Below are 16668 nucleotides of genomic sequence, written 5' to 3' on the forward strand. Positions count from 1 at the left end.
AGAAGGAAAAAAAAAACAAAAAGGGGGGGGAAGAAAACAAATTATTGCTTTGGACCTGGTCTGGGGTTTGTGTTTTGCAGGGGGAGAGGAAAGATACATAGTAAATCCAATTTTCATGAACCCAAGGAAATTAAAAAGCTGCAGAAATAAAATAGGTGATAAAGCAAACTGATGGGCTAATCAATGTGTATATAGATCTGCAGGCAATGGAGCAGGTGAGGAAGGGAACCTATTGGAGTGGAAGTCAATGGATGAAAGAGCAGATTTGTTATAGGACTGCATTCTAGGATGGACTTCAGTAATGGTGATACATTGAGCTCTTCAAATACTTCACTTCCTTGATTTAGGAAGCATCTTTGGTGGCAGATACGATTTCACTTTTAGAACTCAAAGTGGATTAATTTGTCTTGACTCTAGAGTGGAAACAACACCAACAGATGACAACTTTGTATCATTGATTTCAGTATGAAATTCAGAACTTGGAGGTATGTTCTAACATGCCTTGTGCCCATATCCATACCAGAAATCTCAAACTAAAAAAAAACAACCCAACAATGAAAACCATGCAAGATATTTAAAAAAATATTTTGTTATATATAATCACATTATTTTGCTTTTTCTTACTTCTAAATGATGAAGCATGATATCCTTATACTTTCCAACTCTTTTCTCTGCATTTTCAAGAAAATCTTCAGGCCTCTGCACTAACTGATGCAAAAACTCTGACTTCTTAAATGGATCTTCTTCAGTCTGCAGAATGAAAGTTAAATATTTAAAGATACAGAAATAATAACTAATTTTTGTCTTTATTCAAAGGTAAATAAAATAGATTTCCAGTGTATTGCAATTAGTCCAGTGATTGCTGACTGTGATCCTGTACTGATGAAGTGTAGATCCTGCAAATTCAGAGGAATGTGACTAGAACTTGCAGTGGTAAGTCTCTGGCCAGTATTATAAGTCAGAACAATTCAACCTGAATTCAATATTAATACCTTAATGAAAAGAAAAAAAAAAGAGAAAAGAAAATCCACGGGTAGTAGTCTAACACCTAAATCAGAAAACAAGCTACTATCCTGCAAATACTAGTAAAACTTGCTACAATAAACAAAATTTTAAAACTCTTTTTTCTTTTTGCTTAGACCAAGAAACAGGCAATATGGAGTCATACATCTCCTTATACACCCTTTTAACTTATGGAAAGAAAAAGTTCAGTGCCTTCTGAGTCAGAGATTGAATCCAGGTTAAGCTGTACAATAACCACCATTTTCTCTCATTTAAATCTACCACTTAAGCACTATGCCACATCTCTTAAAGCAGAACAGAAACTGACTTAAGGTTAAAGTTGAGCAGAAGTTTCTTCACTATGAGGGTGCTGAGGCACTGGAACGGGCTGCCCAGAGAAGTTGTGGCTGCCCCATGCCTGGCAGTGTTCAAGGCCAGGTTGATGGGACTTTGAGAAACCTGGTCTAGTGGCAGATGTCCCTGCCCATGGCAGGTGGGTTGGAACTAGATGACCTTTATGGTCCCTTCTAACCCTAACCATCCTATGATTCTATGAAAATTGTTCTGCTTTGTGAAGAGTACATTATAATACTTTGCACTCTTTAGATGTTAGCAATATTTACCTGTTCTTCCAGCTCTTTGTCTTCTTCTTCTGCTTCATTATCTTCTTCCTGCTGACCTTTCTTTTTCTTATGCTTTTCTATAATGTCAGGATCCCACTGGTTTCTCTGATACATCTGCCCTGAATCAGGGTGTTGTCTTTGTCCTGATATTCTTTGGCATAAATCATAATCTGAACACTAGCAAGGAATAATTAAAAAGAAATCATGTGTTTATTGTACTGCCATAATACTACTATTTTTTCTGAAACTGCATAATGGGGGGTAAGAGTCTGACAAATATTTGGATTCATAAACTTCTCCAATGACATTGAGTAAACATGAAATTTTCTAAAGCAGCAAATATTAAACAAAGACTTAAACACTTGCATAGTTTTTCCCCATCAGCACATCAGCATTTTACATTCTGTATCAGGAGCGTAATCACTACTTGAGCACATTGTACTATGCAAGTTATACTTTGCAGTATAACAAGTGTAGGTGCAGTTTATAGATAAAAGTACTTTGCAGACAGGCTCATGCTTGCTCTTTCAATTTATGCCAAAGTGGTTTGGACTTGAGCAAGATTAAGTTAATTTTACAAGGTGCCTCTGACCTCTCAAAGCTCTACTATTACCCAAAAGCATAATGCTATTGTGTCAGAAGCTAAAGGAGTTCAGCAATTTGGAGCTCTGGAAGAGAAAGATATGGTCTTTCTAGAAAAGCCCTGCAGACACAAATTTAGTTTAACATTAAACACCGATAAATCTGCATGTGGTATGTGGTGGTTGAATTATTAAGATTTGAGAGGTTTGACTAAAAAGTCTGTCCTAACTAGAACATTCCTAACTAAACACCCTAACTAAAACATTTACCCTAACTAAAACATTCCTTTCAACTAAAAGCTAACAATCTCTGACTGTTTCCACTTCCCTGCTTCTGAGCTAAGTTAACACTGGCTGTGCCACTAATATATGCTCCACGAGAGTCTTCTTACTACATTGTCACATTACGTACTATTTGATTCCTCTTAGAATTGTAGCTGTTAGCAAGATACCTGGACTTCAGATACCTGACTTTGCAACACTGAAAGGATTGTTTTTCTTTAACTCTTTCATTTCTCTCTTTTCTTTTTCCCCCTGCAACAAAAAGCCGGTTCGGTCTTTCCAATCACTCAGCAAAGGACAAGGGATCAGAAGAGGAGATACCTGAATGTTCACTGTGATCATAGTTAATAAAGCTTCTATCATCTCAGCTGTCCTGAACTATACATGCATTAATACACACTTAAAGTCCCCAGATCTCCAGAAGGTCTTAAGATAGATACCATAAAATTCTACCATGGAATTTGAGGTGGGCCGCAATAAAAAATAATCTTTCTTCCTTTCTAATCACTGACACCTACCCTTCAGACATATATGAAAAACCTGAGATAACACAAAAATACTGTACTTAGAATCACAGAATCATAAAATAGCTAGGGTTGGAAAGGACATGAAGATCATCTAGTTCCAACCCCCCTGCCATGGGCAGGGACACCTCACACTAAACCAGGTCACCCAAGGCTTTGTCCAACCTGGCCTTGAACACCTTGAACACATTATTCCAAGTGAGGTCTCACGAGAGCAGAGTAGAGGGGCAGGATCACCTCCTTCGACCTGCTGGTCACGCTCCTTTTGATGCAGCCCAGGATACAGTTGGCTTTCTGGGCTGCAAGCGCACAATGAAGCTGGCTCATGTATCAACCGAACCATACAGCTTGGTGTCATCAGCAAACTTGCTGAGGGTGCACTCAATCCCACTGTCCATGTCAGCGACAAAGATGTTGAACAAGACCGGTCCCAACATCGATCCCTGAAGGACACCACTCGTTACTGGTCTCCAGCCAGACATTGAGCCATTGACTACAACTCTTTGCGTGTGGCCATCCAGCCAGTTCTTTATCGACCGAGTGGTCCATCCATCAAATTGATGTCTCTCCAATTTAGAGACAAGGATGTCTTGTGGGACAGTGTCGAACGCTTTGCACAAGTCCAGGTAGATGACATCAACTGCTCTATCCCTGTCCATCAGTTCTGTAGCCTCATCATAGAAGGCCACCAAATTGGTCAGGCAGCATTTCTCCTTAGTGAAGACATGCTGGCTGTCACCAAGCACCTTGTTGTTTTTCATGTGCCTCAGCATGCCTTCCAGGAGAATCTGCTCCAAGATTTTGCCAGGCACAGAGGTGAGACTAACTGGTCTGGAGTTTCCTGGATCATCCATTTTCCCTTTCTTGAAAATGGGGATTATATTTGCCTTTTTCCATTGTCGGGAACTTCATCTGACTGCCATGATTTCTCAAATATGATGGACAGTGGCTTAGCAGCTTCATTCCCTAGCACCTTCAGGACCCACGGATGGATTTCATCAGGTCCCATGGACTTGTGCACGTTCAGGTTCTTAAGATGGTCTCGAACCAGATCCTCTCCTACAGTGGGCCCAAGGTCTTCGTTCTCACAGACCCTGCGTCTGCCTTCCAAGACTCGGGCGATGTGGTCAGAGCCTTTGCCAGTGAAAGCTGAGGCAAAGAAATCATTCAGAACCTCAGCCTTCTCCAAATACAGGGTAGCCAGTTCTCCCCAGAGCTTCCTGAGGGGGCCCATGTTGTCGCTAGTCTGTCTTTTATTTGCAATGTACCTATAGAATCCCTTCCTGTTATCCTTAACGTCCCTAGCCAAGTGTAATTCTAACTGGGCCTTAGCTTTCCTAACCTGGTCCCTCACTTCCCGGACTACATCTCTGTATCCTTCCCAGGCCACCTGTCCTTGCTTCCACGTTTTATAAGCTTCTGTTTTCCCCTCAAAGTTTCTTCTGCAGCTCCTTATCCATTCAAGGAGGTCTCCCGGCCCTCCTGCTACACTTCCTTCTAGCTGGGATGCAACACTCCTGAGCTTGTAGTAGGTGATCCTTGAATATCAGCCAACAGCCTTGGGCCCCCCTGCCCTCTAGGGCTATATCCCATGGAACCTTACTAAGCAGGTTCCTGAAGAGGCCAAAGTCTGCTCTCTTGAAGTCCAGGGCAGTGAGCATGCTGCACACTCTCCTCACTGTCCTGAGGATCTCAAATTTGACCATCTCGTGATCGCTGCATCCAAGGCTGCCCTGGAGCGTCACATTTGCAATGAGCCCTTCCCTGTTGGTGAGCACGAGGTCAAGCATGGCACCTCTCCTTGTCAGCTCCTATATTACTTGCAGAAGGAAATTGTCTTCCACACAATTGAGGAACCTCCTGGATTGCTTCTGCCAGGCCGTACCATCCCTCCAACAGATATCAGGGTGGTTGAAGTCCCCCATGAGAACGGCCTGCGAGCATGAGGCTGCTCCTATCTGTCTATAGAGTGCTTCATCCACAGAGTCCTCTTGATCAGGCGTTAAGATCAAATTGTTACAGAAACAGCAAATTGATTTCTACAGAAAATACAAAGCTTTTGAGATTGCATTGCTGGCAATAGGCCCACTGCACTCATTTCCTGAGGTATCTCTTGAAGTATTCCAATAATTTAGGGTATTTCTATATTTCTACAGTCATGTAGCTGACATGACTGCTATAGGACCCAGCAAATTTTGAAACAGGGAAGGAGAAATTCAATCTGTTTTCTCCTTTCAAAAGTGCATTTTCTGTCCTTTTTCTTGGAGAGAAAATATTTCTCTAAATTGGTCTGCTAATAACAGTATTTCATCATTTCCAGAGTTATCTAGAATCTCCCTTCTCACTTTCTTTTTGGTATAATGAAAATGGTTACAATTCTAACATACCTGTGAAAACAGCTTGAACCCACTGAAATCAAAAGCAATATTATACATTTGATTTTGGGACAAGGATTTTGAATGAGCATTCAGTCTCAGTCATCTTCCCAGGGGAGAAGATGATGTAACTACAAGAAGTCAAGAATTCTGTGTTCTTTCTAGTGTAATTAGTATCACTCTTCTATTTGTACTGCTGCACATGAAACTATACAACATATCTTCTCAAGAACTAGGATTTCTCGGTATCTGGTATTGAAACAAAGATGGACTTTCTGTAGCTGAAAAAATCAAAACTGCCAGAAAAGCAGTACACTGATATGTTTCTCTGATGTTTTAAGGTCTTTCTATGAGCACAGAAAGAAAGGTTTAAAATAGGCACTCACAAATTTTCATTTTGGTCAAACAGATTAAGTCTCAAAAATATGACTTTCACAGAATTAAATCTTGCAAAGTTATAGACTAGGTCCATGCATTGGAATTTAGCATCTGACTAACCACATAGGTATTACAACTAGAATCAAAATCCCAATAAGAATGGAGCACAACACCAGAGGCTGATTATTCAGAGTTGGCTTGGCAGCTCTTTCTGCACATTCAGAGTAAAATATGGAAATACTCTAGCTGATAATAAATAAAAAAAAATTGCAAGAGAAAAGGCCTGAGCCCTTGTTCATTATTATATATACCACTACTTCATCTGCATGGAATCTGTCAAAATTTGGTGTAGGGGCCAGCTAGTATTCTTCCCTGGTAAATACCTGGGCACAATCTGCAGAATGTCACAAGCCTGTTTTTTTTCCCAGCAGGCAGTTCGGACACGGACACGCCATTCTGGCTAACAAGATAGATGAGCTGTGTTCTGCCAAAGCAGTTGGCTTGATGCCTGAAGAGTCACTCTTGATTCATTTTATTTACTAATATGGACGTAGCTGGCAAGTCCATTCTTCTAAGTTACACTGAGAAAGTCTTCTTAATCCTATACTAACAAAGATTTATATTTCTCTCTCTATGATCAGAGTCACTTTTGTAAAACGTCTGGTCTGTCACATTACTGTCATGAAGAAATTGAGATTTGTAAGTGAGATGAATTAATAATGACTAAGAAGCAGTTTCACAGTTATTGAGTAAAAAATGAAACAATTAGCTCTCTAACATCCATATATGAAAAGGCCCTTCCAGAAACATATGCATGGCAGACGCACATGTATCCAAAATTCCATAATAATCATATTATTCAGAGTTTTCTTGAAAACCTGTGCCTTCCATTTGTTAGAAATGCAAAAACTAAGTGCTACTGAAGTTTTAGGAAATGTTTATTATTTTACATGAGTAATACTTATAATGGAGTGAGCTAGTGTAATTTCATTCCAATACAAAAGAGAACAATTTATTATTGCTCAAAAAAATACTATATGCAGATGCAAAGGGAAAAACAATATCTTTTGACATATGCAGCATATGAGTTCAATAGTAATTAGAAAAATTACTAGCAAGTTACTGAAGATGACATTACCTTAATGTTGATCAGGAAATCCGGTTTTAATTTTAGATTCTTTATTTTCTGTACTTGCTGTGAAACAGTCATGTATTCCTCTGAGAGAGAAGGAAATCCACTAAGAACATAACCTGCCAAATACATTTTATTAAATATATCTATTAGAAGGTTATGACAAATATAGCACTAGTTACACTCACCTCCTTTAAACAATACATGTATTTCATGGCACAACTCTAAACCATGTACATGACACTATTAAGAAAATTCTGCACCCATGTCTACTTCAGAAGAAATACAAACAAAAGGGTGTTTTCAACTTGATAAAGGGCTCTCAAAGTCTGTGAAGGCAGTTAAGAAATATAAGAAAGATGTAGACATTAAAGATCATACTCAGACCACCTGCTTCATATGTCTAGCTCAGACACTGGAGCATGAATTATTAATAAGCTTTTAGTGACCACTTTTGCTACTATAAGACTTTATAAAAAGCATAGCAAAAGGAAGACAATCTATGGTACAAAACATTTTAACTAGGAGTCCAGGCTTTTTATACAGCCTTTACAGAACTTCACTTCTATAGACAATCATAGAAGTATAGAATAGTTAGGGTTGGAAAGGACCTTAAGGTCATCTAATTCCAACCCCCCTGCCATGGGCAGGGACACCTCCCACTAAACCATGTCACCCAAGGCTCTGTCCAACCTGGCCTTGAACACCACGAGGGATGGAACATTCACAACTTCCCTGGCCAACCCATTCCAGTGCCTCACCACCCTAACAGGAAAGAATTTCCTCCTTATATCCAGTCTAAACTTCCTTTGTTTAAGTTTTAATCGTTACCCTTTGTCCTGTCACTTCAGTCCCTAAAGAAGAGTCCCTCCCCAGCATCCCTATAGGCTCCCTTCAGATACTGGAAGGCTGCTATGAGGTCTCCCCGCAGCCTTCTCTTCTCCAGGCTGAACAGCCCCAACCTCCTCAGCCGGTCTTCATACGGGAGGGGCTCCAGTCCCCTGATCATCCTCGTGGCCCTCCTCTGGACTTGGTCCAACAGTTCCATGTCCTTTTTATGTTGAAGACACCAGAACTGCACACAATACTCCAAGTGAGGTCTCACAAGAGCAGAATAGAGGGGCAGGATCACCTCCTTCGACCTGCTGGTCACGCTCCTTTTGATGCAGCCCAGGATACAGTGGCTTTCTGGGCTGCAAGCGCACAATGAAGCCGGCTCATGTTCATTTTCTCATCGACCAACACCCCCAAGTCCTTCTCCACAGGGCTGCTCTGAATCTCTTCTCTGCCCAACCTGTAGCTGTGCCTGGGATTGCTCCGACCCAGGTGTAGGACCTTGCACTTGGCATGGTTAAACTGCATAAGGCTAGCATCAGCCCAGCTCACAAGCATGTCAAGGTCCCTCTGGATGGCATTCCTTCCCTCCAGCGTATCAACCGAACCACACAGCTTGGTGTCATCGGCAAACTTGCTGAGGGTGCACTCAATCCCACTGTCCATTTCACCGACAAAAATGTTGAACAAGATCGGTCCCAACATCGATCCCTGAAGGACACCACTTGTTACTGGTCTCCAGCCAGACATTGAGCCATTGACCACAACTTTTTGCATGTGGCCATCCAGCCAGTTCTTTATAGACCGAGTGGTCCACCTACCAAATTGATGTCTCTCCAATTTAGAGACAAGGATGTCTTGTGGGACAGTGTCTAACGCTTTGCACAAGTCCAGGTAGATGACATCAACTGCTCTATCCCTGTCCATCAGTTCTGTAGCCTCATCATAGAAGGCCACCAAATTGGTCAGGCAGCATTTCTCCTTAGTGAAGCCATGCTGGCTGTCACCAAGCACCTTGTTGTTTTTCATGTGCCTCAGCATACCTTCCAGGAGAATCTGCTTCAAGATTTTGCCAGGCACAGAGGTGAGACTGACTGGTCTGGAGTTTCCTGGATCATCCATTTTCCCTTTCTTGAAAATGGGGATTATATTTGCCTTTTTCCATTGTCGGGAACTTCACCTGACTGCCATGATTTCTCAAATATGATGGACAGTGGCTTAGCAGCTTCATTCCCTAGCACCTTCAGGACCCACGGATGGATTTCATCAGGTCCCATGGACTTGTGCACGTTCAGGTTCTTAAGATGGTCTCGAACCAGATCCTCTCCTACAGTGGGCCCAAGGTCTTCGTTCTCACAGACCCTGCGTCTGCCTTCCAAGACTCGGGCGATGTGGTCAGAGCCTTTGCCAGTGAAAGCTGAGGCAAAGAAATCATTCAGAACCTCAGCCTTCTCCAAATACAGGGTAGCCAGTTCTCCTGATAGCTTCCAGAGGGGGCCCACGTTGTCCCTAGTCTGTCTTTTTAGTGATTTTGGTTTTAGTAATTTTTCACAATAGTGAGCCTGAATATCCCTTTGGGATACACAGTGCTCCTGGAACTTAAATCCTCTCAAAAGGAGGCACCAGGAACACAGTGTGCATATTGAAGTGCCTAACTTTGCAAGCATCCATTTACTCAGGATTCACAATGCTGAGTCCTCTTTGGCAGACAGACACTGAATGTCTGGCTGTGATAATACCTTCTTCCTACCGTATAGCAAGGAACTCAATATTCATGAGGCCAGAATGAGAGACTAAAGAACAATCAGGTGGATTTTTTAAGTCTAATAGTGAGAATATTCCCTCAGAGAAATGGTTCATGCTCAAAATGCGTAGAATTTTATGCAATAACATTTAAATGCAGGACTAATACAAAACCATAACAGTAGTCTTTGCAAGAGGTATTAGGACTGAAGATGATTCTTTCTTTGGGGAGCTATTATCCATACATGCAAAATTTATATTGTCATTCCTCTAGGAAGCACACAGTGACCCACACCTTAAGTGTTTCTATGCAAGCTCATTGGAGCTTTCTCACTGGGGTGTGCATTAGAAGACTGCAGGAAATAATGGCACACACAAAGCTAGAGCACCCACCTTTCCCACAGAAAGTGTGTGTAGATAGGTCAATATGCATTCTTAGAAAAGAGAATGCGTGCTTGTAAACTGTCCGTGTTCGAGAGAGGGTTTGCATGTTTGAGTGTACTGTTTGGAATTAGTTTTAGGAGGGTGTTCAGAAATTTGCAGGTGTTGATTAGTATTTGGCAAGTGTCTAGTGCTGTGGATTGTCTGTTTTGTGGCTAATATTTAACCTTTTCACGGATCACCAGTTCATTGATTATCAGTTAATTGTGTATCATTAAAAAATCTATAAGCAACTTTGGTCCTGATATAAGTCATGCTAATTGAACAGTTTCCCTGTGACATAGATTTTTAATTTGTAAATATTATTTAGGTTAACATAAGAACTTCTGGTTGTTTTCGTACTCTATTCAAAAAAATAATTGGCAAGCATGTCAGCTAAATGGGGCTTATAATTCTGCATTTTCTTACCTACAATACCCTAAATTATAAGTACGCTTGTTATTTTCCAGTCCCTAACTTATTTTTTAAAAAGACATTATTATCTCAAGAAATAGCTTCATACCTGACCTTCAGAAGTACAAAAAAAAAAAACCCAAGCAAACTGTTTTTAGTGACTTACAATTTTTTAAATATTTTGCTTTAGTACTTCCAAATAACTTTGACAAATCAGTCTCCAACATGTGTTTATTATTTAAGTCAGAAGAGTATAATTGAAAATACCTTACTGCGTGTACTGTTTGGAAACTTCTATTTTACAGTGTTAAAACCAGATGTTCAAAGTAAAAAACTCAGCCTCTCATGCAAACTGCTTTTAAAATCTTTAATGAATAATTAACAGTGAATTGACTGATTAGTTCCTGCTGAAAGTCTACTTAAGCTTTTCAAGGATTATATTAAGATCATTTTTGCTAAATAAAAAATCATAAGAACTAGAAAATAATAAAAATTGGTTTTGGGGCTGAGATCTAGTTGGCAGGATAAATAGTGAGAATTCTATTCCTTGCTACTTTGGGTCATCTGTAATATAGAAAATGGCTTGGCTACAAAAAGCAGACTTTTATCAATTTCATAGACATGTTTCCAGTCTCTAGGACCTTTGTGGTACTCTGTGATTAGACACATTTTAGGCATTCATCACCAGCGTGACTCAAAGAGGGGAACTAAGATAACATACGTCTCTTTGTGCTTCTAATAAAGACCTGACATGGATTAAGAAACTGGCAGTTCTGCTGCTACTTCCTCCCTCATAATTTTGTTTTTTTATAATCTCCTTTTTTAAAAAAATCTCTATTTCTCTTTTGCATAGCGTTTTAAAAGCGTAGTTTCACCAGGTAAGGCTGCAACTTTTGCAAAACTGTTGCATCTTGGACTAGGAAAGGAATAAAAGCAATTGCAACTGAAAGCTCATAGAAGCATGCTAGTTTTCAGAGCAGCAGAATGGTACGTTTGTAATATTTTCTTGTCACTATATCTGTCTCTCTCCTACAATGGAAATTTCAAATAAAAGCAACAGCAGGAAAAAGAAATTAAATTTTCTTTTACTTTCTTTCCACTTAGCAATATATTTGTTTTCTCTTCAGGAAAACACGTTCAGATTCCAGCAAATATCTACAGCGCTAGACTTAAGAGCCTCAATTAACATCATCTTTCCTCAAAAAGAATTAGTATCACTACAAACACTATTGTCATCCAACTTATTCCCAGTGACAAAATGCAAAGTGAATAAACAATTTTGTAAGGAAAAAAAAAAAAAAAAAAAAGGAAGTGTAATAGTTTGCATTTTCAATATTTTATTTTTTTTGCTATCTTGTTTTCCTTCTTCATTATTTTAAACGTTCAATATATTTTTGCTAGTGGGATTTTGTAGTTGTTGTTCTTACAGAAATATTCAAGAGAAAAAAACCTGTATTTTAAAGCACAGAACTTTTCTAACCTGATACAACTGTTAAACGAGAGTCATAGTAACACTTAAAATTTGGGGCAAATTCATTTTCTCAAAATTAACACAGCATAGGACTGGTATGACATTTTCTGATTTCCCATATTGGTAAATTCATCCGTAAATACATTCTCAGTTTAGAAGTATTCCACAACTGAAGGAGCACAAGAAAAAGTTCTACTGTCTAAAATAAATTATATTTGAGCAGTAATGGATGCAAAGTATATCATAATTGTAGCTAGCTCATTCTAAGAAGCTTAAGTTATAAATATACTTACCAAAATGAGTAACTTGTGGCGACTCAATCTTTTTCAGTATCATTTCTGTAACCAGTTCTTCGGAAATACTTTGACCTTTAAAAAGCAACTCTTGACACTAAGGTAAAATTCAAAATATAGTCTTACATAACATGTATTTGTCAAGAATGTGACAAAACTCACTAGAAGGTAAGACATTTACCTTAAACCCATACTCTGTTTTTTCTTGAATATTTGTTTGGATTACTTCCAAAGCTGAGGAAACACAACAGATGGAATAAATTTAAAATAATTAATAAAACACATATTCTATAAAGACATGTACATGCAGATACATACATACACATTCACACATAGGAGTGTGAGTGCATCTTTCATCCAGAGATTATATTGTCTTTAACCACAGAGTGTGTCTTTCTAAGTTATGGTATCTCAGATCTTTTCTTTCATTCCCTTAGTAACTTAGTCCAATAAAAAGGACATGGAACTGTTGGAACAAGTCCAGAGGAGGGCCATGAGGATGATCAGGGGACTGGAGCACCTCCTGTATGAAGAGAGGCTGAGAAAGTTGGGGCTGTTCAGCCTGGAGAAGAGAAGGCTGTGGGGAGACCTCATAGCAGCCTTCCAGTATCTGAAGGGGGGTCACAGGGATGCTGGGGAGGGACTCTTCTTTAGGGACTGAAGTGACAGGACAAAGGGTAACGGGTTAAAACTTAAACAGGGGAAGTTTAGACTGGATATAAGGAGGAAATTCTTTCCTGTTTGGGTGGTGAGGCACTGGAATGTGTTGGCCAGGGAAGTTGTGAATGTTCCACCCCTGGCGGTGTTCAAGGCCAGGTTGGTTAGAGCCTTGGGTGACATGGTTTAGTGTGAGGTGTCCCTGCCCATGGCAGGGGGGTTGGAACTAGATGATCTTCAGGTCCTTTCCAACCCTAACTATTCTATGATTCTATGTATGTGTGATCCAAGCAACCAGACTGTTTTTGAATGAACAGCTATTATATTTAGGGCCATTATTATATTTTGTCATCCAGAACTTGGTACTTTCTGGCAATGTCTGGGTAGATGACTTCCCTACTGTCTAACCCTACAAATAATACTGATAAGTGCACAACAGAAGCCTTGCAGGATTACTTTAACTAATGACTTATAGCAAATTGGCATTCCTGCTGTGTAATTCAGATGTGTTTTTGAGCTCAAACACTTCACAGATTTTAAAAGTAGGTTTTAGAAAAAGAACTGTTTAGACACACAGAACTATCTGATTTAAAAAAGATCTTAAAAAAAACACTCCTTATACAGTCTAATTATCTAAATAAATACTTAATAAATATCTTAAATAAATACTAAATTTAACACCCATTAAATTCAAAGACCTCTTCTCTGTCTCCGTGAACAGCGACATCATAGCAGAATGATCCTGGAAGTCTTTCACACTTCTATACCATTGAAAGAAGCAAACACTTAAAAATGTTTTTAAATACCCTTAAGACCACATCTATCTTATTAATAAACTAGGCCAGGGAAAGGTCCTGAAGCCAGATGACTGATACCTATATAGCTAAAATCTTTCTTCCTAAAACCTGGTGGCTGTTTTCAAACTGCTCCTAGTAGTAACGATGACTTGCTCATACTATCCTTCATACTGTGAATAGGTGCTTAGGAGAACAGTATTTGTCATAGGCCAAAACTGAGACAGGGAATGTACTAAGCAATACAAATAACTGAAAATCAGCACTGTATGTGTACCCTGACCCGATTTATTTATGAGTATAAATTATTTACCAATTAATTGGAGAAATGGATTGAAAGTATTTTGTGAAATTAAAAAGACTGCAAACTATTCTATTGAATAATTCTCTAGCATCTTGGATTATTTTTTAACAGATACTGATACACTGGAGTGAGTCCATTGGAGGGCACCAAGATGATTAGAAGTGCTGAGCATACTAGGAGCAGTCAAAAGAACTGACCTTGTTCAGCCTGGAGAAAACAGGATAGCTCTTATTGCTGTCTAAAACCACTTACTGGCAAGGCACAAAGACAGAACCACTCCTTTCACAGAAGTGCAGATAGGACAGGAAGCACCACACACAAGCAGGAACACGAAGAATTCCAGGGGGGTAATTAGGAAGCAATTTTTCATTGTGAAGGTAGTCAAACATTGGAAAGTGTTGCCCAGAGTGGTGGTGGAGTCTCCGTCCTTAGAGATATTCCAGATTCAGCTGGATATAGTCCTGAGCAACCTTCACTAGTTGATCCTGCTTTTAGTGGAAGGCTGGACTCAATGACCTCTGGACGTCACAGAATCATATAACATTTTGAGTTGGAAGGGACCTTAAAGCTCATCTAGTTCCAGCTTTATGCCATAGGCAGGAACACCTTCCACTAGACTAGGTTGCTCAAAGCCCCCTCCAACCTGGCCTTGAGCGCTGCCAGGATGTGTAGAGGATGACTAGCTAAAAATTACTTCTCCCAGATTAATATTGATATATATTGAATTTCTTTTTTTCTTTGGTTTTGGTTTTTTAATGTGGAAAATTAAAAAAATCGATAGACATTTGTCAGTAGTGGTTTAAATACATTCAAACAGTGTGGATTGGCTAAGATCACTTTGAATTTCGTTCTGATCTATGTTTTGACCAAGCATTAATATTTTGTTGGACAATACTATGAAGTAAAAGTTTTATATTTACATAAGTCAAAATAGAACTTTATTAAAACAGAATTTTACCATGTTATAATTCAAAATCTTCAAAATAAAATAAAGATACACCATTTGACAAATAACCCTACATACTCACAGGAATACAAAGTGTTACACTATCCACTAGAGGAATTTTATTAGAATAATAAAAAATGCCAGGGGACACATTTAAAAGAAAAAAAAAAGGTAATGAAAATTGATACGTAGTTATTTCATAAACAGAATAACTGTACACATATGCACCATAAAATCAGATTTATAATTTGGTGTTCCCAAAGAGGCACTCAAGAAACTGCTTTATAGTTAAGGTTATGATGTGCTTTCAGTCTTTCCACTTAAAAAGTTTGTATTAGCCTTCAAACTTCTAAGACAAATCTCATGGAAAAGTTTTCTTTTTTCATAAAACTTAAGTAAGTGAATAAATCAAGATTTGTGATTTATAATGTCACAGATACAGGGCTTTAAAAAAAAAAAAAACATTTATTTACTGCTGTCAAAATTAGTGCAAAAGAAAACTGCCTGAGAATTATTTTTTGTAGGAAACTACTTTCTTGGAGAGATGCCTCAAGATATATTAAAAATAACTCTCTAGTGATATAATGACAGGGAATAAGATAATGTTACAAACAACAGGTTTTACTCTGCAGATCTTCAAAAATATTTGATGGGAGGGACTTTAAAATGGAGCTACATAGTTTAGAAAATGAACTTATATCTTCTATTCTGGTAAATGCATGGTGGAAGAAATGAACTACACCTTCTGAAACAAGCCATCAGATAATTTTGTTTTAGAAATTTGAAAGTGCCAGGTCCTATTCCTTCCATTATTACTCATGCTGATCCAAAAACTATATTTCTGGTTCCTGGAGTTCCTGGAGTCCCCCTTTGTATTAGTCACTGCACAAACAGAAAGGAAAGATCCTTCTTATTTTTCATGGTCTGTACTGAAAAATCTCTCTGCTCTCTGGAGTTGAATGAGTTGCCTCCATGTGAACAAGAAGGGTCACATGAAGCATCTTACAGGACTGGGAACAGAATTTAAGCATGTGTTATGTATATCCTCACCTGAAAAAATTAAAACCAGAAAAATTAAAAATAAGCTGTTTTCTAAGCCTCTCTACAACTAAAGGCTATTTTTCAGCAATTGTATTTCTGGAAAAATGGTTACTTGGTCCCTACCAGTAGTCCTTACCTCATTCAGAAACTTGCCATTTTGAATTACAGGCAAGAGTGAGGACATTCTAAACCAAAAGTTATTATGAAGCCAATGCAATATTCAAAATATAGTGTCTGTTTACCTTCTATGAAAATGCATTTCCATATTTGTGCCAATTTTCTAGCCAATGTTTTCTTTCCAGAGCCCTTAAAATGAAAAATACACATTTAAAAGGAAAACAGGTACAAGGAAAAAAAAACCCAACCAACCAACCTAAAAATATTACACAATAAGTAATATATTTTCATACGCTAAAAGCAATTAAAAGCTACCACGAAGATTAGGACCTCTGAGTTATGCATAGACACACGGACAAACACAAACATTCTTTTTAATACCATCCTTTATTTTAACTGCCCAGCATTGCTAATATACTGTTACTGCCTTTTGCAGTTATCTTCAAAGTAATTACATTGACTTTGTTTCTGAGTATCTCTATCTAAAATTCAGCTATGATTTGCTCATAAATTCCTATGAGAAGTTCGTTAGGACTGAATTTTATTACCTTCAGTCTCAAAGCAAATTATGACGCAAATCTGTTCGGCCATTTTTGAGTAAGATACAGAGGGATAATATTCTTTGACTAAACCACTGAATACAAAAAAACTGCTCTTGTTAGTCCACAAACCTGGTTTAGATAATGGTAAAATGTTTATTTTATTGCTTACATGAATCCTGAGGAACCAAGAGAACC

General features: G+C 38.6%; 1 protein-coding gene across 1 annotated transcript in view; it reads right to left on the reverse strand.

Annotated features, from left to right (window-relative positions):
• AK9 (adenylate kinase 9) overlaps nucleotides 1-16668 on the reverse strand; it is a 72636-nt gene that overhangs the window by 52912 nt on the left and 3056 nt on the right. The window contains exons 3-8 of the mRNA XM_057413164.1: nucleotides 16057-16120; nucleotides 12254-12306; nucleotides 12073-12169; nucleotides 6904-7016; nucleotides 1626-1802; nucleotides 625-750 (exon numbers count right to left, since the gene is read on the reverse strand). Coding sequence (XP_057269147.1) covers nucleotides 625-750; nucleotides 1626-1802; nucleotides 6904-7016; nucleotides 12073-12169; nucleotides 12254-12306; nucleotides 16057-16120 — 630 coding nt within the window. The remainder of the gene's footprint in view (nucleotides 1-624; nucleotides 751-1625; nucleotides 1803-6903; nucleotides 7017-12072; nucleotides 12170-12253; nucleotides 12307-16056; nucleotides 16121-16668) is intronic.

Source organism: Pezoporus wallicus, unplaced genomic scaffold, assembly GCF_028554395.1.
Source record: "Pezoporus wallicus isolate ANWC-B61680 ecotype Strahan unplaced genomic scaffold, APGP_CSIRO_Pwel_v1 contig_7505, whole genome shotgun sequence".
NCBI lineage: Eukaryota > Metazoa > Chordata > Aves > Psittaciformes > Psittacidae > Pezoporus > Pezoporus wallicus.